A 23,746-nucleotide genomic window follows, 5' to 3' on the forward strand; every position below is an offset into this window, starting at 1 on the left:
TGTATAATCTGGGGTGTAGCGCCCCCTTGTGCCGTCACACACATTGCACCTGCTGCCTGAGAAATAACTTGAGAACCACACGTCACTTTTTTCACTTTATTTTTCAGGAACAATGACCAAACATAGGAAGTAATATGCGGCTTGTTATAGCGCCCTGCACCCCCCAACCCCAGCGCCCGCCACAGGTAACACCAGGTACCGAGCGCTCAGCTGTACTATGAAACTTAATTGTGACATAGAGGGGGCGGCAGACTGTACGGCGGGGGTGAGGGGGCGGCAGACTGTACGGCGGGGGTGAGGGGGCGGCAGACTGTACGGCGGGGGTGAAGGGGCGGCAGAGAGTATGGTGGGGGTGAGGGGGACCCCATCTTATAGCACAAAAGATAGTCCATTCCTGGACACACCAAACGACATATTTTGAGGCGACACTGTGTACGTGGAGTCAGACAACACGCAGGGGGCGTTCCCCGGAGATTATAATGAGAGGATTTGGGTATAGGCAAAGTTTCCGTTAACCCTTTACAGTCAGTGTCAGTGAGACATCCATTAAACCGCTGTAACTGCAGGGTGACGGTCAGTCTCATGGTCTGAATTGGGCGACAACAGTGGCGGCCATACTATTCTGAGCGGGTCTGGACCATCAGGAAGTGCACGGTGGAGTTGACCACAGAATTAGTGGCCACTGACAGGTCACGAGCGACTCTCTGGAAAGGCGGCGCACCGTTCTGCCCATCTAACGTGTCCAGGATACCTGGGAGGGGAAGATGACAGAGAGTTAGTGTGAGCTGCGGGTCACCAGCACAATATACACCTGCTCAGCAGAGGAGCGACAGCTGCAGAACCTGCCCGGCCGCGCGGAGGAGGGTGACAGGCAGTGAGGAGCGACAGCTGCAGAACATGCCCCGGCCGCGCGGAGGAGGGAGACAGGCAGTGAGGAGCGACAGCTGCAGAACATGCCCCGGCCGCGCGGAGGAGGGAGACAGGCAGTGAGGAGCGACAGCTGCAGAACATGCCCCGGCCGCGCGGAGGGAGGGAGACAGGCAGTGAAACCTTCGTGTCCTCACCTTCTACAACCTTGTGATATGCAAAGTGCAGGTAGAGCAGGAACAACATGTGCAGCACAGCGATGGATCCACAAAGAATGAGTCTCTGCGTCTGACCCACGGTGCGCGACAGCAAAAACTGCCACCTACGGTACAAAAAAATGGAGTAATGACGGGGGAAGGGAGTGAGTAATGGGGAGGACTGACGTAACGATGAGGCTCTCACCATGCGCAGTGTGGACATCCCCCCGATGCACAACCAGAAGATGTAGAACAGAGAATGGAAATGGATATTATAGGTGATGAGGAGGACGATGCAGTGTCCAAACAGACCGTACCCCTGAAATAGAACCAGCAGCAATGAGGAAAGGTGGACGCCTACACCTCAGAACAATCACCCAGATACCCCTCCTCCAGATCATGTACCCCGATATATACCGCCTCATCATCTACATGTACCCCGATATATACCGCCTCATCATCTACATGTACCCCGATATATACCGCCTCATCATCTACATGTACCCCGATATATACCGCCTCATCTACATGTACCCCGATGTTCACTGCTATGCAAAAGTTTTAGTCAGTTGTGGAGAAATGCTGTAAAATAAAAATGTTTTCATATATAGAAGTGTTAATAGTTTTTTTTTCTTCCATTAACAAAATACAAAGTGAATGAACAGAAGAGAAATCTAAATCACATCAATATTTGGTGTGATCGCCCTTTACCTTCAGAACAGCATCAATTCTTGTGCACAAAAATCCTGGATTTTGTAGGATTATAGTCCGGTGTATGATTAACCAATTCTACCAAACAGGTGATGACGATCATCATCTTCATATGTAGGTGAGACACAGTCATTAACTGTAACAGAAACAGCTGCGTAGGAGGCCTAAACTGGGGAGGAACAGCCAAACTCTGCTACAAAGGTGAGGTTGTGGAAGGCAGTTTCATGTCACAGGCCCATCATGGCAAGACTGAGCCCAGCAACAAGACACAAGGTAGTTATACTGCATCAGCGAGATCTCTCAGGCAAAGATTTCACAGCAGATGGGGGTTTTAAGATGTGCTGTTCAAGCTCTACTGAAGAAGCAGAAATAAATGGGCAACGTTGAGGACCGTAAACGCAGTGGTCGGCCAAGGAAGCTTAGTGCAGCAGATCAAAGACACATCATGTTACTTCCATTCTAAATCAGAAGATGTCCCGGCAGAGCCATCAGCTCAGAACTGGAAGAAAGCAGCGGGAACCAGGAACCCTCATCTACTGTGCGGAGAAGTCTGGCCAGAAGTGTCTTCATGGAAGAACTGTGTCCAAAAAGTCAAACATTTAATGTGGAAACAAGAGCAAGTGACTTAACAATGCACCAAAACATAGGAACTGCGGGGCAGAAAAATGGCAGCAGGTTCTCTGGACTAACGAGTCACAATGTGAAATATTTGGTGTAACAGAAGGCAGTTTATTCTCTGGAGGGCTGGAGAGCGGGACCATAATGAGAGTCTGCAGGCAGCAGTGAAGATGGTGGAGGGTCCTGGAGAGCGGTACAATAATGAGGGTCTGCAGGCAACAGTGAAGATGGTGGAGGGTCCTGGAGAGCAGTAAAATAATGAGGGTCTGCAGGCAGCAGTGAAGATGGTGGAGGGTCCTGGAGAGCAGTAAAATAATGAGGGTCTGCAGGCAGCAGTGAAGATGGTGGAGAGTCCTGGAGAGCGGTATAATAATGAGGGTCTGCAGGCAGCAGTGAAGATGGTGGAGGGTCCTGGAGAGCGGTACAATAATGAGGGTCTGCAGGCAGCAGTGAAGATGGTGGAGGGTCCTGGAGAGCAGTAAAATAATGAGGGTCTGCAGGCAGCAGTGAAGATGGGGGAGGGTCCTGGAGAGTGGTACAATAATGAGGGTCTGCAGGCAGCAGTGAAGCATGGTGGAGGGTCCTGGAGAGCGGTACAATAATGAGGGTCTGCAGGCAGCAGTGAAGATGGTGGAGAGTCCTGGAGAGCGGTACAATAATGAGAGTCTGCAGGCAGCAGTGAAGATGGTGGAGGGTCCTGGAGAGCAGTAAAATAATGAGGGTCTGCAGGCAGCAGTGAAGATGGTGGAGAGTCCTGGAGAGCGGTACAATAATGAGGGTCTGCAGGCAGCAGTGAAGCATGGTGGAGAGTCCTGGAGAGCGGTACAATAATGAGGGTCTGCAGGTAGCAGTGAAGATGGTGGAGAGTCCTGGAGAGCGGTACAATAATGAGGGTCTGCAGGCAGGAGTGAAGCATGGTGGAGGGTCCTGGAGAGTTGTACAATAATGAGGGTCTGCAGGCAGCACAGCAGTGAAGATGGTGGAGGGTCCTGGAGAGCGGTACAATAATGAGGGTCTGCAGGCAGCAGTGAAGATGGTGGAGAGTCCTGGAGAGCGGTACAATAATGAGGGTCTGCAGGTAGCAGTGAAGATGGTGGAGAGTCCTGGAGAGCGGTACAATAATGAGGGTCTGCAGGCAGCAGTGAAGATGGTGGAGGGTCCTGGAGAGCGGTACAATAATGAGGGTCTGCAGGTAGCAGTGAAGATGGTGGAGAGTCCTGGAGAGCGGTACAATAATGAGGGTCTGCAGGCAGCAGTGAAGATGGTGGAGGGTCCTGGAGAGCGGTACAATAATGAGGGTCTGCAGGTAGCAGTGAAGATGGTGGAGAGTCCTGGAGAGCGGTACAATAATGAGGGTCTGCAGGCAGCAGTGAAGATGGTGGAGAGTCCTGGAGAGCGGTACAATAATGAGGGTCTGCAGGTAGCAGTGAAGATGGTGGAGAGTCCTGGGAGAGCGGTACAATAATGAGGGTCTGCAGGCAGCAGTGAAGATGGTGGAGGGTCCTGGAGAGCGGTACAATAATGAGGGTCTGCAGGTAGCAGTGAAGATGGTGGAGAGTCCTGGAGAGCGGTACAATAATGAGGGTCTGCAGGCAGCAGTGAAGATGGTGGAGAGTCCTGGAGAGCGGTACAATAATGAGGGTCTGCAGGCAGCAGTGAAGATGGTGGAGGGTCCTGGAGAGCGGTACAATAATGAGGGTCTGCAGGCAGCAGTGAAGCATGGTGGAGGGTCCTGGAGAGCGGTACAATAATGAGGGTCTGCAGGCAGCAGTGAAGATGGTGGAGGGTCCCGGAGAGCGGTACAATAATGAGGGTCTGCAGGCAGCAGTGAAGATGGTGGAGGGTCCCGGAGAGCGGTACAATAATGAGGGTCTGCAGGCAGCAGTGAAGATGGTGGAGGGTCCTGGATAGCGGTACAATAATGAGGGTCTGCAGGCAGCAGTGAAGATGGTGGAGGGTCCTGGAGAGCGGTACAATAATGAGGGTCTGCAGGCAGCAGTGAAGATGGTGGAGGGTCCTGGATAGCGGTACAATAATGAGGGTCTGCAGGCAGCAGTGAAGATGGTGGAGGGTCCTGGAGAGCGGTACAATAATGAGGGTCTGCAGGCAGCAGTGAAGATGGTGGAGGGTCCTGGAGAGTGGTACAATAATGAGGGTCTGCAGGCAGCAGTGAAGATGGTGGAGGGTCATGGCAGTTTGGGGGCTGCAGTTCAGCACATGGAGTTGGGGATTTGGTCAGGATTATTGGCATCGTCAATGCTGAGAAATCCCGGCAGATAATTATCCATCATGTGATAACATCAGGGAGGCGTCTGATTGGCTCCAAATTTATTCTGCATCAGGACAACAACCCCCAACATCCGGCCAATGCCATACAAAACTATCTTCAGCGTAAAGAAGAACAAAGAGCCCTGGAAGTAATGATGTGGCCCCCACCGAGCCCTAGAAGCGATGATGTGGCCCCCACAGAGCCCTGGAAGCGATGATGTGGCCCCCACAGAGCCCTGGAAGCGATGATGTGGCCCCCACAGAGCCCTGGAAGCGATGATGTGGCCCCTACAGAGCCCTGGAAGCGATGATGTGGGCCCCCACAGAGCCCTGGAAGCGATGATGTGGCCCCCACAGAGCCCTGGAAGTGATGATGTGGCCCCCACAGAGCCCTGGAAGTGATGATGTGGCCCCCACAGAGCCCTGGAAGTGATGATGTGGCCCCCACAGAGCCCTGGAAGTGATGATGTGGCCCCCACCGAGCCCTGGAAGTGATGGTTTGGCCCCCACAGAGCCCTGGTCTCTACATCATGGAGTCTGTCTGGATTATATGAAGAGGCAGCGACATCCACAGAAGATCTGCACTCACTGCTCCAACATGTGGAACCTCCCGGCCGAGTTCCTGCAGAAACTGTGCGAGTACCTGGAAGAAGTGATGCTGAAGGCAAAGGGCGGTCACACCAAATACTGATCTGATTTACATTTCTCTTCTGTTCATTCAGTTTGTATTTTGTTATCACTTCTATATATGAAAACATTCTTACTTTGCCTAAAACTTTTGCTCAGCATGTGCCTCCGCCATATCATGTACATGCCCCCTCCCCCACCCTGCATTACACGGGCGCTCGGGCCGGGCGCTCGGGCCGGGCACTCACCAGCAGGGACAGGCTCTGCAACATCGTGATTTGGGAATTACACAAATAAGCAATAAAGTAAACGAGCGACGAGATTCCCAACCAATATCCAAAGCAGGTGCCAATGGCCGTGCCCATGAGAGTGCCCTCCACCTGTAAGAGAAGGAAACAACCAATCACATGCACATCCACCCCTTACAGGCTCCTCCCATGTCCCCCTCAGGCTCCTCCTGCATTACTCGCAGTCCTCCGATGTTGCCCTCCATTCTTTCCTGTAGTCTCCTCCCCATTCCCTGCAGGCTCCTCCCATGTTTCAGCCACTCTCCTCCTCTCCACCCATGCTCCGTCCACTCTCCTCCCCTATTTCCTGTAGTCTCCACCCATGCTCCACTCAGGCTCCTCCCATGCTCCCCTACACTCTCCTCCCCCATTTCCTGTAGTCGCCACCCGTGCTTTGTCTACTCTATTTCCTGTAGTCTCCGCCCACTCTCCTCCTCTATTTCCTGTATTCTCCACCCATGCTCCCCTCAGGCTCCTCCCATGCTCCCCTACACTCTCCTCCCCCATTTCCTGTAGTCTCCGCCCACTCTCCTCCCCTATTTCCTGTATTCTCCACCCATGCTCCCCTCAGGCTCCTCCCATGCTCCCCTACACTCTCCTCCCCATTTCCTGTAGTCTCCGCCCACTCTCCTCCCCTATTTCCTGTATTTTCCACCCATGCTCCCCTCAGGCTCCTCCCATGCTCCCCTACACTCTCCTCCCCATTTCCTGTAGTCTCCGCCCACTCTCCTCCCCTATTTCCTGTATTTTCTACCCATGCTCCCCTCAGGCTCCTCCCATGCTCCCCTACACTCTCCTCCCCCATTTCCTGTAGTCGCCACCCGTGCTTTGTCTACTCTATTTCCTGTAGTCTCCGCCCACTCTCCTCCCCATTTCCTGTATTCTCCCCTCAGGCTCCCCCTCCATTCCCTGCAGGCTCCTCCCCCTCTTACAATAACTGTTCCTGACGACTTCATGCCATGCAGGAGGATGGCCACCATGGTGAAGACCAGCATGAGGGGTCCGTACAGCTCGCCGGCGATTTTCTGTAGAAATGAGATGCGGAAGTTAATTTTGGCGTCTGCGACCGGAGCACCCCGAATGTGGAGCGGCAGCCGTGTCACCCACTTACCTGGGGGAAGTTAATCATCCTCACCGGGATCATGGACTCCAGGAGGCTGCGGGGGAAGGGCAAGAAAATAGTCAGCGATATAATGAGGGAGGGGGATATTAACCCTATAAACCCGTCTGGACAAACTTCCCCCCACGCTGCGCCATGTAATAATCCTCGGACGATATCTAGAGAAATGCATAATAAGCCGCCTCACCGTGGTGAAACCGCCGGCGTATACGATAAACGTGTCCACAGAACCGGGGGTGGGTGAAAGAGCGTCATCTCCGTCTAGTCGCCCTGCGTCACTACACCGCAGGAGAACGGTATGGAGCCGCGTAGCAGAGAAGACGACTCCATCCCGCGGGCTGAGCAGGAGGGGCGGGGATAGGTGGAGGTGGCTGAGCAGGAGGGGCGGGGCTGAGTAGGAGGGACGGGACTTAGTGGAGGTGGCTGAGCAGGAGGGGCGTTGCTAGGTGGGGATGGCTGAGCAGGAGGGGCGTTGCTAGGTGGGGATGGCTGAGCAGGAGGGGCGTTGCTAGGTGGGGATGGCTGAGCAGGAGGGGCGTTGTTAGGTGGGGATGGCTGAGCAGGAGGGGCGTTGCTAGGTGGGGATGGCTGAGCAGGAGGGGCGGGGCTGAGCGGGAGGGGCGGGGCTGAGCGGGAGGGGCCACCTGATTACTATGATTTGCGCAGCTTCCAGCAGACTTGACTTCCTGACGCACGGACGTCTCTGACACATTTTGCGCCCTCGTTTTTCCGATTAAAAGTGGCGCATGAAACGTCGGTCTTAATAAATCTCTTCCTTTGTGTTTGAATTCCTTACCACTGTCAAAACCTCTGCTTACTGTCAGTGAATAGGACTTGTATGGGGGCTCCGTCTGATGAATATATACGGTACATAAACACGGCTTCTCGTAGACTCCGCCTCCTTTTCAGAACATTTCCATTCACTGACAACAAGTAGAGATCTGTAAAATGGCGAGGAAGTAGAAGAAAGTCCATCAGTAAGCAGCAGAACCGGAGGAGGAGTCGTCGTGTGATGTCATCGGCCATGATCCCGCGGGCACTCACCGGTTCCGGACCTGCACGGGCTCCACATCGAAGAACGGCCGCAGGATGTCTATGTTGGCGTAGAGGTTGAACGCCTTGGACGCCTGTCGCTTCCCGGCCTGCCACATCTGAGGAGGAAACGAGACACGTGACACACACAAGATGGCGGCAGCCCGAGGACACAAGCCACGCCCACTTACCTCATCCGCCACCTGCCGCCCCAGCTGACCCTTCAAGCCTTTCATGCCCAGGAAGGCGCCGTCCTCCTCGCCCTCCTCCGTCACCGCGTCTCCCTCCCCCTCCACCTCGTCCTCCTTCATCCTCTGGTGAATCTCCCCCATATCCTCGAAGCTGGACCCCGACGTGTCGTCCATGTTCTCCATGTCAATCACAGCGGCTCCGCCCCCAGCCTGCAAAACACAGAGGTCAGAGGGTCACCGAACCCACGGGTCAAAGGTCAGAGGGCGAGAAGTGGCCGTTACCTGCATGTTATCCTCAAATCCACCCCAATCAGCCGAGGTCAAAGTCCTGCTACCTGCACCCGAGACCGCCATCCCGGACCCCGAAATACTGCCCCTCCCCCTCTATATACTGCCCCTCCCCCTCTATATAATACTCCTCCCCGTGTATACTGCCCCTCCCCCTCTATATACCGCCCCTCCCCCTCTCTATATTGTCTCTCTCCCTCTGTATACTGCCCCTCCCCCTCTATATATTGTCTCTCTCCCTCTGTATACTGCCCCTCCCCCTCTATATATTGTCTCTCTCCCTCTGTATACTGCCCCTCCCCCTCTATATATTGTCTCTCTCCCTCTGTATACTGTCCCTCCCCGTCTATATAATACTCCTCCCCGTATATACTGCCCCTCCCCCTCTATATACTGTCCCTCTTCCTCTATATACCGCCCCTCCCCCTCTGTATACTGTCCCTCTCCTTCTGTATACTGCCCCTCTATACGTCCGGTCTCCGTCTCCTCCCGCTGTCCCGTCCCCGGGCCCCGCTCCTCTCTCGGCTTCTTGAGGGTCAGACACCCGGAAGTAAACAAGAGCTGAGGACGTGGAGGGGCGGAGCATCAAGATATAGCAGGAACGTCGCATCCCACGTCACGTGGACGCCATGTTTTTGGTGGTGGAAGCAGAACGGGAAACCATGGCAACCACGTCCGGGTACATTACTCACACTGCGCCTGCGCCGAGTCCAGAACTTCAGACATGGCGGGCACCGTGCAAGAAATGAGGAGCCGCGTGCTGCTGGGGGAATACGGGATCCGAAACGTGAGAGCAACCCGGGGGGAGGAGCGGGCACCTATCCGTATACAGGAGGGGAGAATAGACCGGCCCAACACCGCCCGCAACCTGCTGCACTACAGTCACCTCCACCTGTCCAGCCCGTACACTCCAAACGCTGCACTACAGTCCCCTCCCCTTGTCCACATGGCACAATCCTAGCGCAGCACTACAGTCCCCTCCACCTGTCCAGCCCGTACACTCCAAACGCTGCACTACAGTCCCCTCCTCCTGTCCTCCCGCACCATCCTAGCGCTGCACTACAGTCCCCTCCTCCTGTCCTCCCGTACACTCCAAACGCTGCACTACAGTCCCCTCCTCCTGTCCTCCCGCACCATCCTAGCGCTGCACTACAGTCCCCTCCTCCTGTCCTCCCGTACACTCCAAACGCTGCACTACAGTCCCCTCCTCCTGTCCTCCCGCACCCTCCTAGCGCTGCACTACAGTCCCCCTTCTCCTGTCCTCCCGCACCATCCTAGCGCTGCACTACAGTCCCCTCCTCCTGTCCTCCCACACCATCCTAGCGCTGCACTACAGTCCCCTCCTCCTGTCCTCCCGCACCATCCTAGCGCTGCACTACAGTCCCCTCCTCCTGTCCTCCCGTACACTCCAAACGCTGCACTACAGTCCCCTCCTCCTGTCCTCCCGCACCCTCCTAGCGCTGCACTACAGTTCCCTCTTCCTGTCCTCCCGCACCATCCTAGCGCTGCACTACAGTCCCCTCCTCCTGTCCTCCCGTACACTCCAAACGCTGCACTACAGTCCCCTCCTCCTGTCCTCCCGCACCCTCCTAGCACTGCACTACAGCCCCCTCCTCCTGTCCTCCCGCACCATCCTAGCGCTGCACTACAGTCCCCTCCTCCTGTCCTCCCGCACCATCCTAGCGCTGCACTACAGTCCCCTCCTCCTGTCCTCCCGCACCCTCCTAGCGCTGCACTACAGCCCCCTCCTCCTGTCCTCCCGCACCATCCTAGCGCTGCACTACAGCCCCATCCTCCTGTCCTCCCGCACCATCCTAGCGCTGCACTACAGTCCCCTCCTCCTGTCCTCCCGCACCCTCCTAGCGCTGCACTACAGTCCCCTCCTCCTGTCCTCCCGCACCATCCTAGCGCTGCACTACAGTCCCCTCCTCCTGTCCTCCCGCACCCTCCTAGCGCTGCACTACAGTCCCCTCCTCCTGTCCTCCCGCACCATCCTAGCGCTGCACTACAGTCCCCTCCTCCTGTCCTCCCGCACCATCCTAGCGCTGCACTACAGCCCCCTCCTCCTGTCCTCCCGTACACTCCAAACGCTGCACTACAGTCCCCTCCTCCTGTCCTCCCGCACCCTCCTAGCGCTGCACTACAGTCCCCTTCTCCTGTCCTCCCGTACACTCCAAACGCTGCACTACAGTCCCCTCCTCCTGTCCTCCCGCACCATCCTAGCGCTGCACTACAGTCCCCTCCTCCTGTCCTCCCGCACCATCCTAGCGCTGCACTACAGTCCCCTCCTCCTGTCCTCCCGTACACTCCAAACGCTGCACTACAGTCCCCTCCTCCTGTCCTCCCGCACCCTCCTAGCGCTGCACTACAGCCCCCTCCTCCTGTCCTCCCGCACCATCCTAGCGCTGCACTACAGTCCCCTCCTCCTGTCCTCCCGCACCATCCTAGCGCTGCACTACAGTCCCCTCCTCCTGTCCTCCCGCACCCTCCTAGCGCTGCACTACAGTCCCCTCCTCCTGTCCTCCCGCACCCTCCTAGCGCTGCACTACAGCCCCCTCCTCCTGTCCTCCCGCACCCTCCTAGCGCTGCACTACAGCCCCCTCCTCCTGTCCTCCCGCACCATCCTAGCGCTGCACTACAGTCCCCTCCTCCTGTCCTCCCGCACCATCCTAGCGCTGCACTACAGCCCCCTCCTCCTGTCCTCCCGCACCCTCCTAGCGCTGCACTACAGTCCCCTCCTCCTGTCCTCCCGCACCATCCTAGCGCTGCACTACAGCCCCCTCCTCCTGTCCTCCCGCACCATCCTAGCGCTGCACTACAGTCCCCTCCTCCTGTCCTCCCGCACCATCCTAGCGCTGCACTACAGTCCCCTCCTCCTGTCCTCCCGCACCATCCTAGCGCTGCACTACAGTCCCCTCCTCCTGTCCTCCCGCACCATCCTAGCGCTGCACTACAGCCCCCTCCTCCTGTCCTCCCGCACCATCCTAGCGCTGCACTACAGTCCCCTCCTCCTGTCCTCCCGCACCATCCTAGCGCTGCACTACAGTCCCCTCCTCCTGTCCTCCCGCACCATCCTAGCGCTGCACTACAGCCCCCTCCTCCTGTCCTCCCGCACCATCCTAGCGCTGCACTACAGCCCCCTCCTCCTGTCCTCCCGCACCATCCTAGCGCTGCACTACAGTCCCCTCCTCCTGTCCTCCCGCACCATCCTAGCGCTGCACTACAGTCCCCTTCTCCTGTCCTCCCGCACCATCCTAGCGCTGCACTACAGTCCCCTCCTCCTGTCCTCCCGCACCCTCCTAGCGCTGCACTACAGTCCCCTCCTCCTGTCCTCCCGCACCCTCCTAGCGCTGCACTACAGTCCCCTCCTCCTGTCCTCCCGCACCCTCCTAGCGCTGCACTACAGTCCCCTCCTCCTGTCCTCCCGCACCATCCTAGCGCTGCACTACAGTCCCCTCCTCCTGTCCTCCCGCACCCTCCTAGCGCTGCACTACAGCCCCCTCCTCCTGTCCTCCCGCACCATCCTAGCGCTGCACTACAGCCCCCTCCTCCTGTCCTCCCGCACCATCCTAGCGCAGCACTACAGTACCCTCCTCCTGTCCTCCCGCACCCTCCTAGCGCTGCACTACAGTCCCCTCCTCCTGTCCTCCCGCACCATCCTAGCGCTGCACTACAGTCCCCTTCTCCTGTCCTCCCGCACCATCCTAGCGCTGCACTACAGTCCCCTCCTCCTGTCCTCCCGCACCCTCCTAGCGCTGCACTACAGTCCCCTCCTCCTGTCCTCCCGCACCCTCCTAGCGCTGCACTACAGTCCCCTCCTCCTGTCCTCCCGCACCATCCTAGCGCTGCACTACAGTCCCCTCCTCCTGTCCTCCCGCACCATCCTAGCGCAGCACTACAGTCCCCTCCTCCTGTCCTCCCGCACCCTCCTAGCGCTACACTACAGTCCCCTTCTCCTGTCCTCCCGCACCATCCTAGCGCTGCACTACAGTCCCCTCCTCCTGTCCTCCCGCACCATCCTAGCGCTGCACTACAGCCCCCTCCTCCTGTCCTCCCGCACCATCCTAGCGCTGCACTACAGTCCCCTCCTCCTGTCCTCCCGCACCATCCTAGCGCTGCACTACAGCCCCCTCCTCCTGTCCTCCCGCACCATCCTAGCGCTGCACTACAGTACCCTCCTCCTGTCCTCCCGTACCCTCCTAGCGCTGCACTACAGTCCCCTCCTCCTGTCCTCCCGCACCATCCTAGCGCTGCACTACAGTCCCCTCCTCCTGTCCTCCCGCACCATCCTAGCGCTGCACTACAGTCCCCTCCACCTGTCCAGCCCGTACACTCCAAACGCTGCACTACAGTCCCCTCCTCCTGTCCTCCCGCACCATCCTAGCGCTGCACTACAGTCCCCTCCTCCTGTCCTCCCGCACCCTCCTAGCGCTGCACTACAGTCCCCTCCTCCTGTCCTCCCGCACCCTCCTAGCGCTGCACTACAGTCCCCTCCTCCTGTCCTCCCGCACCCTCCTAGCGCTGCACTACAGTCCCCTCCTCCTGTCCTCCCGCACCCTCCTAGCGCTGCACTACAGTCCCCTCCTCCTGTCCAGCCCGTACCATCCTAGCGCTGCACTACAGTCCCCTCCTCCTGTCCTCCCGCACCATCCTAGCGCTGCACTACAGTCACCTCCACCTGTCCAGCCCGTACACTCCAAACGCTGCACTACAGTCCCCTCCTCCTGTCCTCCCGCACCCTCCTAGCGCTGCACTACAGTCCCCTCCTCCTGTCCTCCCGCACCATCCTAGCGCAGCACTACAGTCCCCTCCTCCTGTCCTCCCACACCATCCTAGCGCTGCACTACAGTCCCCTCCTCCTGTCCTCCCGCACCATCCTAGCGCAGCACTACAGTCCCCTCCTCCTGTCCTCCCACACCATCCTAGCGCTGCACTACAGTCCCCTCCTCCTGTCCTCCCGCACCATCCTAGCGCAGCACTACAGTCCCCTCCTCCTGTCCTCCCGCACCATCCTAGCGCTGCACTACAGTCCCCTCCTCCTGTCCTCCCGCACCCTCCTAGCGCTGCACTACAGTCCCCTCCTCCTGTCCTCCCGTACCATCCTAGCGCTGCACTACAGCCCCCTCCTCCTGTCCTCCCACACCATCCTAGCGCAGCACTACAGTCCCCTCCTCCTGTCCTCCCACACCATCCTAGCGCTGCACTACAGTCCCCTCCTCCTGTCCTCCCGCACCATCCTAACGCTGCACTACAGTCCCCTCCTCCTGTCCTCCCGCACCCTCCTAGCGCTGCACTACAGTCCCCTCCTCCTGTCCTCCCGCACCCTCCTAGCGCTGCACTACAGTCCCCTCCTCCTGTCCTCCCGCACCATCCTAGCGCTGCACTACAGTCCCCTCCTCCTGTCCTCCCGCACCATCCTAGCGCTGCACTACAGTCCCCTCCTCCTGTCCTCCCGCACCATCCTAGCGCTGCACTACAGTCCCCTCCTCCTGTCCTCCCGCACCATCCTAGCGCTGCACTACAGTCCCCTCCTCCTGTCCTCCCGCACCATCCTAGCGCTGCACTACAGTCCCCTCCTCCTGTCCTCCCGCACCATCCTAGCGCTGCACTACAGTCCCCTCCTCCTGTCCTCCCGCACCATCCTAGCGCTGCACTACAGTCCCCTCCTCCTGTCCTCCCGCACCATCCTAGCGCTGCACTACAGTCCCCTCCTCCTGTCCTCCCGCACCATCCTAGCGCTGCACTACAGTCCCCTCCTCCTGTCCTCCCGCACCATCCTAGCGCTGCACTACAGTCCCCTCCTCCTGTCCTCCCGCACCATCCTAGCGCTGCACTACAGTCCCCTCCTCCTGTCCTCCCGCACCATCCTAGCGCTGCACTACAGTCCCCTCCTCCTGTCCTCCCGCACCCTCCTAGCGCTGCACTACAGCCCCCTCCTCCTGTCCTCCCGCACCCTCCTAGCGCTGCACTACAGCCCCCTCCTCCTGTCTTCCCGCACCATCCTAGCGCTGCACTACAGCCCCCTCCTCCTGTCCTCCCGCACCCTCCTAGCGCTGCACTACAGCCCCCTCCTCCTGTCCTCCCGCACCCTCCTAGCGCTGCACTACAGTCCCCTCCTCCTGCACCATCCTAGCGCTGCACTACAGTCCCCTCCTCCTGTCCTCCCGCACCATCCTAGCGCTGCACTACAGTCCCCTCCTCCTGTCCTCCCGCACCATCCTAGCGCTGCACTACAGTCCCCTCCTCCTGTCCTCCCGCACCATCCTAGCGCTGCACTACAGTCCCCTCCTCCTGTCCTCCCGCACCATCCTAGCGCTGCACTACAGTCCCCTCCTCCTGTCCTCCCGCACCATCCTAGCGCTGCACTACAGTCCCCTCCTCCTGTCCTCCCGTACCATCCTAGCGCTGCACTACAGTCCCCTCCTCCTGTCCTCCCACACCATCCTAGCGCTGCACTACAGCCCCCTCCTCCTGTCCTCCCACACCATCCTAGCGCAGCACTACAGTCCCCTCCTCCTGTCCTCCCACACCATCCTAGCGCTGCACTACAGTCCCCTCCTCCTGTCCTCCCGCACCATCCTAGCGCTGCACTACAGTCCCCTCCTCCTGTCCTCCCGCACCATCCTAGCGCAGCACTACAGTCCCCTCCTCCTGTCCTCCCGCACCATCCTAGCGCTGCACTACAGTCCCCTCCTCCTGTCCTCCCGCACCATCCTAACGCTGCACTACAGTCCCCTCCTCCTGTCCTCCCGCACCCTCCTAGCGCTGCACTACAGTCCCCTCCTCCTGTCCTCCCGCACCCTCCTAGCGCTGCACTACAGTCCCCTCCTCCTGTCCTCCCGCACCATCCTAGCGCTGCACTACAGTCCCCTCCTCCTGTCCTCCCGCACCATCCTAGCGCTGCACTACAGTCCCCTCCTCCTGTCCTCCCGCACCCTCCTAGCGCTGCACTACAGTCCCCTCCTCCTGTCCTCCCGCACCCTCCTAGCGCTGCACTACAGTCCCCTCCTCCTGTCCTCCCGCACCCTCCTAGCGCTGCACTACAGTCCCCTCCTCCTGTCCTCCCGCACCCTCCTAGCGCTGCACTACAGTCCCCTCCTCCTGTCCTCCCGCACCCTCCTAGCGCTGCACTACAGTCCCCTCCTCCTGTCCTCCCGCACCATCCTAGCGCTGCACTACAGTCCCCTCCTCCTGTCCTCCCGCACCATCCTAGCGCTGCACTACAGTCCCCTCCTCCTGTCCTCCCGCACCATCCTAGCGCTGCACTACAGCCCCCTCCTCCTGTCCTCCCGCACCATCCTAGCGCAGCACTACAGTCCCCTCCTCCTGTCCTCCCGCACCATCCTAGCGCAGCACTACAGCCCCCTCCTCCTGTCTTGGCCTCGGGATAGTGACCGCTCTTCTCTCCCCTGACAGGTGCACAGCACGGACTTCCCCGGGAATTACCCCGGACACGAGGACCGCTGGGACCAGGGCAAGTTTGAGCAGGTGAGGCGGGGAGGCTGATCTGGTGGGGGGGGGGGTGATCTCTCTGGGGGGGGCTGGTCTCTCTGGGGGGGGCTGGTCTCTCTGGGGGGGGGGCTGGTCTCTCTGGGGGGGGGGGGGCTGGTCTCTCTGGGGGGGGGGCTGGTCTCTCTGGGGGGGGGGGGCTGGTCTCTCTGGGGGGGGGGGGCTGGTCTCTCTGGGGGGGGGCTGGTCTCTCTGGGGGGGGGCTGGTCTCTCTGGGGGGGGGCTGGTCTCTCTGGGGGGGGGGCTGGTCTCTCTGGGGGGGGGGCTGGTCTCTCTGGGGGGGGGCTGGTCTCTCTGGGGGGGGGGGGGCTGGTCTCTCTGGGGGGGGGGGGCTGGTCTCTGGGGGGGCTGGTCTCTCTGGGGGGGCTGGTCTCTCTGGGGGGGGCTGGTCTCTCTGGGGGGGGCTGGTCTCTCTGGGGGGGGGCTTGTCTCTCTGGGGGGGGCGCTGATCTCGGGGGGGGGGGGCTGGTCTCTGGGGGGGGCGCTGATCTCGGGGGGGCTGATCTCTCGGGGGGGCGGGTCTCTGGGGGGGGTTCTGGTCTCTCGGGGGTGGCTGATCTGGGGGGGGCGGATCTCTCGGGGTGGGGGGGGCTGATCTCTCGGGGGGGGGGCGCTGATCTCTGGGGGGGGCTGATCTGGGGGGGCTGATCTCTCGGGGGGCGCTGATCTCTCGGGGGGGGGGGGCTGATCTCTCGGGGGGGGGGCACATAATTTTGCCGCTGGTTGTGACCTCCTCGCTGTTGCAGGGGTTCCGGGTGGACGTGGTTCGGGTGGAGGGCGACGTCTTGGAGTTCGATATGGTCGGGATTGATGCGGCCGTGGCGAACGCGTTCAGGCGTGTCCTGCTGGCGGAGGTTTGTAGATGCCGCACATTCCAGTGTCCGTTCTGGGTGGTCATGTGACTGACGGAGCTCCTCCCCCTCAGGTGCCGACCATGGCGGTGGAGAAGGTGCACGTGTACAAGAACACCTCCATCATACAGGACGAGATCCTCGCCCACCGGCTGGGGCTCATTCCCATCCGCGCAGACCCCCGACTCTTTGAATATCAAAATTCAGGTAATGGCCGACCCCTGCACCCCCGTTATAATAAAGGGAGACCCCCCCCCCCGCCCCTGCACCCCCGTTATAATAAAGGGAGACCTCCTCTGTGTAGTGTTGGGGTTCCTGACGCTCGCGCCTCCTCTGTGTAGTGTTGGGGTTCCTGACGCTCGCGCCTCCTCTGTGTAGTGTTGGGGTTCCTGACGCTCGCGCCTCCTCTGTATAGTATTGGGGTTCCTGACGCTCGCCGCCTCCTCTGTATAGTATTGGGGTTCCTGACGCTCGCCGCCTCCTCTGTAGTGTTGGGGTTCCTGACGCTCGCCGCCTCCTCTGTAGTGTTGGGGTTCCTGACGCTCGCGCCTCCTCTGTGTAGTGTTGGGGTTCCTGACGCTCGCGCCTCCTCTGTGTAGTGTTGGGGTTCCTGACGCTCGCCGCCTCCTCTGTAGTGTTGGGGTTCCTGACGCTCGCCGCCTCCTCTGTAGTGTTGGGGTTCCTGACGCTCGCGCTCCTCTGTGTAGTGTTGGGGTTCCTGACGCTCGCGCCTCCTCTGTGTAGTGTTGGGGTTCCTGACGCTCGCCGCCTCCTCTGTAGTGTTGGGGTTCCTGACGCTCGCACCTCCTCTGTGTAGTGTTGGGGTTTCTGACGCTCGCGCCTCCTCTGTATAGTATTGGGGTTCCTGACGCTCGCGCCTCCTCTGTGTAGTATTGGGGTTCCTGACGCTCGCGCCTCCTCTGTATAGTATTGGGGTTCCTGACGCTCGCCGCCTCCTCTGTATAGTATTGGGGTTCCTGACGCTCGCCGCCTCCTCTGTAGTGTTGGGGTTCCTGACGCTCGCGCCTCCTCTGTGTAGTGTTGGGGTTCCTGACGCTCGCAGCCTCCTCTGTGTAGTGTTGGGGTTCCTGACGCTCGCGCCTCCTCTGTGTAGTGTTGGGGTTCCTGACGCTCGCGCCTCCTCTGTATAGTATTGGGGTTCCTGACGCTCGCGCCTCCTCTGTATAGTATTGGGGTTCCTGACGCTCGCGCCTCCTCTGTATAGTATTGGGGTTCCTGACGCTCGCGCCTCCTCTGTATAGTATTGGGGTTCCTGACGCTCGCGCCTCCTCTGTGTAGTGTTGGGGTTCCTGACGCTCGCGCCTCCTCTGTGTAGTGTTGGGGTTCCTGACGCTCGCGCCTCCTCTGTGTAGTGTTGGGGTTCCTGACGCTCGCGCCTCCTCTGTGTAGTGTTGGGGTTCCTGACGCTCGCGCCTCCTCTGTGTAGTGTTGGGGTTCCTGACGCTCGCGCCTCCTCTGTGTAGTGTTGGGGTTCCTGACGCTTGCGCCTCCTCTGTGTAGTGTTGGGGTTCCTGACGCTCGCGCCTCCTCTGTATAGTGTTGGGGTCCCTGACGCTCGCCGCCTCCTCGTGTAGTGTTGGGGTTCCTGGCGCTCGCACCTTCTCTGTAGTATTGGGGTTCCTGACGCTCGCGCCTCCTCTGTATAGTGTTGGGGTCCCTGACGCTCGCCGCCTCTTCTCTGTAGTGTTGGGGTTCCTGACGCTCGCCACCTCCTCTGTGTAGTATTGGGGTTCCTGACGCTCGCGCCTCCTCTGTGTAGTGTTGGGGTTCCTGACGCTCGCGCCTCCTCTGTGTAGTGTTGGGGTTCCTGACGCTCGCGCCTCCTCTGTGTAGTGTTGGGGTTCCTGACGCTCGCCGCCTCCTCTGTGTAGTGTTGGGGTTCCTGACGCTCGCGCCTCCTCTGTGTAGTGTTGGGGTTCCTGACGCTCGCGCCTCCTCTGTATAGTGTTGGGGTTCCTGACGCTCGCGCCTCCTCTGTGTAGTGTTGGGGTTCCTGACGCTCGCGCCTCCTCTGTGTAGTATTGGGGTTCCTGACGCTCGCGCCTCCTCTGTGTAGTGTTGGGGTTCCTGACGCTCGCGCCTCCTCTGTATAGTATTGGGGTCCCTGACGCTCGCCGCCTCCTCGTGTAGTGTTGGGGTTCCTGGCGCTCGCACCTTCTCTGTAGTATTGGGGTTCCTGACGCTCGCGCCTCCTCTGTATAGTGTTGGGGTCCCTGACGCTCGCCGCCTCTTCTCTGTAGTGTTGGGGTTCCTGACGCTCGCCACCTCCTCTGTGTAGTATTGGGGTTCCTGACGCTCGCGCCTCCTCTGTGTAGTGTTGGGGTTCCTGACCCTTGCGCCTCCTCTTTCAGGGGACGCTGAGGGCACGGAGATTGACTCCCTGAAGTTTGAGCTGGACGTCCGCTGCTCCAGGAACCCCCGCGCCTCCAAGGATTCATCCGACCCCAATGAGCTTTACTGGGACCATAAAGGTTTGTGCTGAGATCTGGGATTGCCGTCCGCTCAGTCGGCTCAGCTACATCTAACCTGGCCTCCTTCCCTTGCAGTGTACACCAGTCACATGAAGTGGCTCCCACAAGGCAACCAGGCCGACATGTTCCCTGAGACCGACCCCCGCGTCCTGTGCACCCCGACATCCTGATCGCTCAGCTGCGCCCCGGCCAGGGAGATCCACGTCGTCATGCACTGCGTCAAAGGCATCGGTGAGTGAGGGGGAGGGGTCAGCCGGATCATTGTGAGATGGGGGAGGGGATTATTGGGGTTCCCTGCAGTGATGTGGAGCTCAGCTCTCTATGTCATGGCCGGGGGACAGAATTATGGGGCGGACTCTGGATCTGAGCGCGCTCCATACGCTGTGGGTGTCGGCGAATGTCGAGGGTCAGAGGTAATGCCGATCCTGGCTGTTTAACCACTTACATGCTGCCTTATCGAGGCCACTAGAGGGGGGGCCCTCCTGCCACGACGTGACTGCTGTCATGGCAGCCCGGGGGGCTTGATGAAGGTCCGCCATCTTTCTGCTCCTTCCTGCCGGATGTACGTTAGTATTGTAGTGTAGCGTGCGTGCGGGCGATCCGGCGATCACTGATCAAAAACCTTATAAATAGTACAATCAAGTTTTTAGTATTAAACGTTCCGAGGGGTTGTGCGGCTTTAAGGCGGGGTTCCCACGTGGCGTAATCGCTGCATTTACAGCAGCAGCAAATGAAGGACATTCAGAAAATCTCCGGCCCGCCGCGCAAGCGTTAATAAATAGACCTGCGGCGCCGAATTGAATCCATGTTCATTTCTGCTGCGTTTTTGTTGATTTTCCGTTTCGGATTTTCCCTGATGAATTCAATGGGGAGGCAAAACCCGCAGCAAATAGCCGAGTGCCGCGACGTTTGTAGTAATTACACCGCAAAAATCACCGCTACAGAAACCACAAAATTCAACATCCCGACAACGCCCCCGTCCTGCAGACCGCCCCCCTGGGGTGACATTGTATCCCATGTGACCACTGCAGCCAATCACAGGAAACATGGCACATGGCCTGCAACGTCGTCCCAGGTGGCCGGAGCGGACGTCAAAGGGGGGGGGGTGCGGGGTGCAGGCGTATTTTAACGCAGCAGAAATTCCGTCCGTCAGAAAAATCAGACCACGTTGTGCTGCAGGGATCTGATTGGACGTCTGCGTTATGTGGGTATCATCGCCTCCCGACCGGTCTCCGGATAATCATGGGGTCACTTGTCCCTGCAGGAAAGGATCACGCCAAGTTCTCCCCCGTGGCCACGGCCAGTTACCGCTTACTGCCGGAGATTACGCTGCTGCACCCCATAGAGGGAGAACTGGCGGAGCGACTGCAGAGGTGCTTCTCCCCCGGGGTCATCGCCGTGGACAACGTGAATGGTGAGTGGCGCCGGCTGCAGTCATGTGACTAGACCCTGCCCCCTCTCATTCCTTCCCCCTCCCCCACCTCTCATTCCCCTCCCCCTCCCCTCTCATTCATTCCTCCCTCCCCCCACCTCTTATTCCTCCCTCCCCCTCCCCTCTCTCATTCCTCCCTCCCCCTCCCCTCTCTCATTCCTCCCTCCCCCTCCCCTCTCTCATTCCTCCCTCCCCCTCCCCTCTCTCATTCCTCCCTCCCCCTCCCCTCTCTCATTCCTCCCTCCCCCTCCCCTCTCTCATTCCTCCCTCCCCCTCCCCTCTCTCATTCCTCCCTCCCCCCACCTCTCATTCCTCCCTCCCCCCCCTCTCTCATTCCTCCCCTCCCACCTCTCATTCCTCCCCTCCCTCCCTCCCCTCTCTCATTCCTCCCTCCCTCCCCTCTCTCATTCCTCCCTCCCTCCCCTCTCTCATTCCTCCCTCCCTCCCTCCCCTCTCTCATTCCTCCCTCCCTCCCTCCCCTCTCTCATTCCTCCCTCCTCTCTTCACCAGGTAAGAAGGTGGCGCGGGTGGAGGACGCGCGGATGGACACGTGCAGCAGAGAGATTTTCCGCCATGATGATCTGAAGAACTTGGTGAAGATGGGACGAGTGCGAGACCACTTTATATGTAAGTGTCAGGCTGAGGGGCCCCCACTGTGGCCCCACGTACACCCCAATCACAGATCTTACTTAAAAGGGGGAGTCCACAACATTGTAATGTGCGCCGGATCTGATAGTCCAGCATGACGCCGCTGGTGCCGGACGACTGGGATCCTTGTGGTTATTTCTCGCTGCCGTCATGTGACATAATTGTTTTTAGTTTCTGTAGAATCGACCGGAATCCTTGCGCCGGACACGCTGCTCAAAGAGGCCGTCATGGTTCTGATGGGGAAGTGTCGTCGCTTCCTGGATGAGCTGGACGCCGCGCACATGGACTGAGGTTCTGTATCCGAGAGACGTCCCCGAGGACTCTGCGCGCGCACGCTCTCCTATCTGAACATTTTCTCGCAGTATCCACGCTGCGCACGCGCTCTCTTCTATCTGAACATTGCGTCGGCTCCAGACGTTTATTTTTTTTAAAGGAAATAATAAAAATTAAAAGACCCACTCCTCGGCTGCCATGTACAGGGTCTGGGTACATTGCAGCTCTGGATGTGACTAAGGATTGGTAGTGTCATCCAATGGCGGGGGATGGTGAAGATATATAAGAATCCCGCACACCAGATATCACAGGCTCCAGGATTTGCAGTTTCTCCTTCCTGTTGGATCTGCTCCTGGCGTCATTGTCTGACTGCAGCCGTGCAGTACCACACATGGCCATGGACAGGAGGGGCACTGCTCTAAAGACTCCCAAACCCACTGCCTCCCCACAATGAATCTCAGGACCCCTCGAGAGGCAATGAAGAGTTAAAAACTTGTGTCCCTACTTTATGTTCTCCAGATACACAAAGCTGCATTCAGTGGATGTTTAAATTCAGAATCCTGCAGCATTTTTGAGATAAAACATGTAATAAAAAAAAGTGTGACTTCTGTGTCCTGGAAGTGCGGAATATCACATCAGCGGGGGCGGAACTTCCTTTTATAAGATAATCTGATGTTGTGACTACATCCCTCTTTACAGCAATAAGACTCACTTTATGGCTATGACCGCTGTGGTCTGATGTACAAGCTGGCAGAAGTCTTTGGGTCAGGGTTATTTCAGTATAAGAGTAGATAGAGGAGGAATCATACAGGCCGTCAGTATAAGAGAGGAGGAATCACACAGGCAGTCAGTGTAAGAGTCTAGATAGAGAGGGAATCACACAAGCCATCAGTATAAGAGGGTAGATAGAGAGGAGGAATCAAACAAGCAGTCAGTATAAGAGTCTAGATAGAGGGAATCACACAGGCTGTCAGTATAAGAGTGTAGATAGAGAGGAGGAATCACAGGCTGCTAGTAGATAGAGAGGAGGAATCACACAGGCAGTCAGTGTAAGAGTCTAGATAGAGAGGGAATCACACAAGCCATCAGTATAAGAGGGTAGATAGAGAGGAGGAATCAAACAAGCAGTCAGTATAAGAGTCTAGATAGAGGGAATCACACAGGCTGTCAGTATAAGAGTGTAGATAGAGAGGAGGAATCACAGGCTGCTAGTAGATAGAGAGGAGGAATCACACAGGCTGTCAGTATAAGAGTGTAGATAGAGAGGGAATCACACAGGCTAAGAGAGTAGAGAGGAGAGTTCTGGGGGCGGGGCATCGTGGATGGCCGCTTTTAGATTGAGCTCCCTCGTGGCCAGCTGAATCCACACTGTATCGCCACCCTCCTGCTTCATATCCGGGCATCGGCACCTCTCTGGACTACAGAGGGTCGGGTGCATCTCAGGAGCTCGCCATTTCTCCCCGAAGCCTTGGGCGGTGTGACGCCAAAACGGACTCAGCCGCCGCTGCTGCCATCTTGGGTGATACACGCGGGCTGGCAGGAACGCCGGGGCCTGCGACGCAGAGGTAAGGGGAAGCCTTCATCCTACCCCGCGGGCCACGCATGCTTACCGGCTCAGTCCTCTGTCCTGCTCCCCGTTACAGCCTTGTTGCTGCCCACCAGATGGCCACAGACGCGGCCATAGTCACGGAGGCTGCCTAGGCCTGCACTCGTGGCGTGACACCCAAGCCCTCCTCCTGGAGCATATTCTCCTGCAGGCCACAGCATCAGACCCTCTGAGATCCCTGTGGTGGAGCAGAGGGAACTGCGCCACACGAGCGTCCGCTCTGAGTCCAGTCCTTTTGGGCCACGTGTAGTGGAAGCAGGGTCCCGCCATTTTACCCCTGTGTCAGCTTGTACTGTAGGGAGTTACACCTCTGCCTACTTCTTGTGGTCTATACTATACAAGGTATTCTAGGCTCTTGATTTAAAGTGACGCACGCACAGAGGCTGGACAGGCCTGTGACTATGTAAAAACGTGGGACGCTACTGCACGTATGTTTATTTTTCTTACTATAACTCGCTGGGGGTTCGGGGCGACCCTCCTGTATTCACCATGATTTCACATGCTTAGGATCACAGCACTATGTTCCTAATGCAACAATGAATATGTGACGCATCACTGAATTGCTTCCCCATCATAGCCCCCTGCTTGCACCTTTAGCGCTCCTTAGGCGCTCTCACTTCTCCCCACGGTTTGGGGATTGAGTCATGGACAAATTCCTAACGAAACATACAGCAGGGAGACACACCCGATCCCAGCTTTCTCAGGTGTCTGGTGCTGCTTTTGGACTTT

General features: G+C 58.5%; 2 protein-coding genes across 2 annotated transcripts; one reads left to right on the plus strand and one right to left on the minus strand.

The window, feature by feature from the left end:
* Positions 1–82: 82 nt before the first annotated feature.
* YIPF3 (Yip1 domain family member 3) lies at positions 83–8,310 on the minus strand. Its single transcript, XM_075863544.1, has 8 exons — positions 8,201–8,310; positions 7,919–8,128; positions 7,740–7,846; positions 6,687–6,732; positions 6,508–6,600; positions 5,537–5,668; positions 1,065–1,383; positions 83–751 (listed from the first exon to the last, which is right to left on the minus strand). The coding sequence occupies exons 1-8, from the start codon at positions 8,270–8,272 to the stop codon at positions 618–620; spliced, it is 1,113 nt and encodes a 370-aa protein (XP_075719659.1). The 5' UTR covers positions 8,273–8,310; the 3' UTR covers positions 83–617.
* A 527-nt stretch (positions 8,311–8,837) lies between these two features.
* Positions 8,838–22,019, plus strand: POLR1C (RNA polymerase I and III subunit C). Its single transcript, XM_075864640.1, is given in 11 exon segments — positions 8,838–8,993; positions 15,623–15,694; positions 16,462–16,569; positions 16,641–16,773; positions 18,939–19,058; positions 19,134–19,192; positions 19,195–19,251; positions 19,253–19,289; positions 20,323–20,472; positions 21,001–21,117; positions 21,310–22,019. Coding segments are annotated over 11 exon segments (1,035 nt in total). The 5' UTR covers positions 8,838–8,930; the 3' UTR covers positions 21,429–22,019.
* Positions 22,020–23,746: the final 1,727 nt, after the last annotated feature.

Source organism: Rhinoderma darwinii, chromosome 4 (genome assembly GCF_050947455.1).
Source record: "Rhinoderma darwinii isolate aRhiDar2 chromosome 4, aRhiDar2.hap1, whole genome shotgun sequence".
Lineage (NCBI taxonomy): Eukaryota > Metazoa > Chordata > Amphibia > Anura > Rhinodermatidae > Rhinoderma > Rhinoderma darwinii.

Excerpts from the sequence above, each read along its gene's own strand:
- YIPF3 (XM_075863544.1), bottom strand. The coding sequence starts at position 8,272 with ATGGCGGTCTCGGGTGCAGGTAGCAGGACTTTGACCTCGGCTGATTGG. Across the intron at positions 1,384-5,536 it reads TGCAGAGCCTGTCCCTGCTG|GGGTACGGTCTGTTTGGACA; the intron begins GTGAGTGCCCGG and ends GTTCTATTTCAG. Across the intron at positions 752-1,064 it reads ATATCACAAGGTTGTAGAAG|GTATCCTGGACACGTTAGAT; the intron begins GTGAGGACACGA and ends TTCCCCTCCCAG.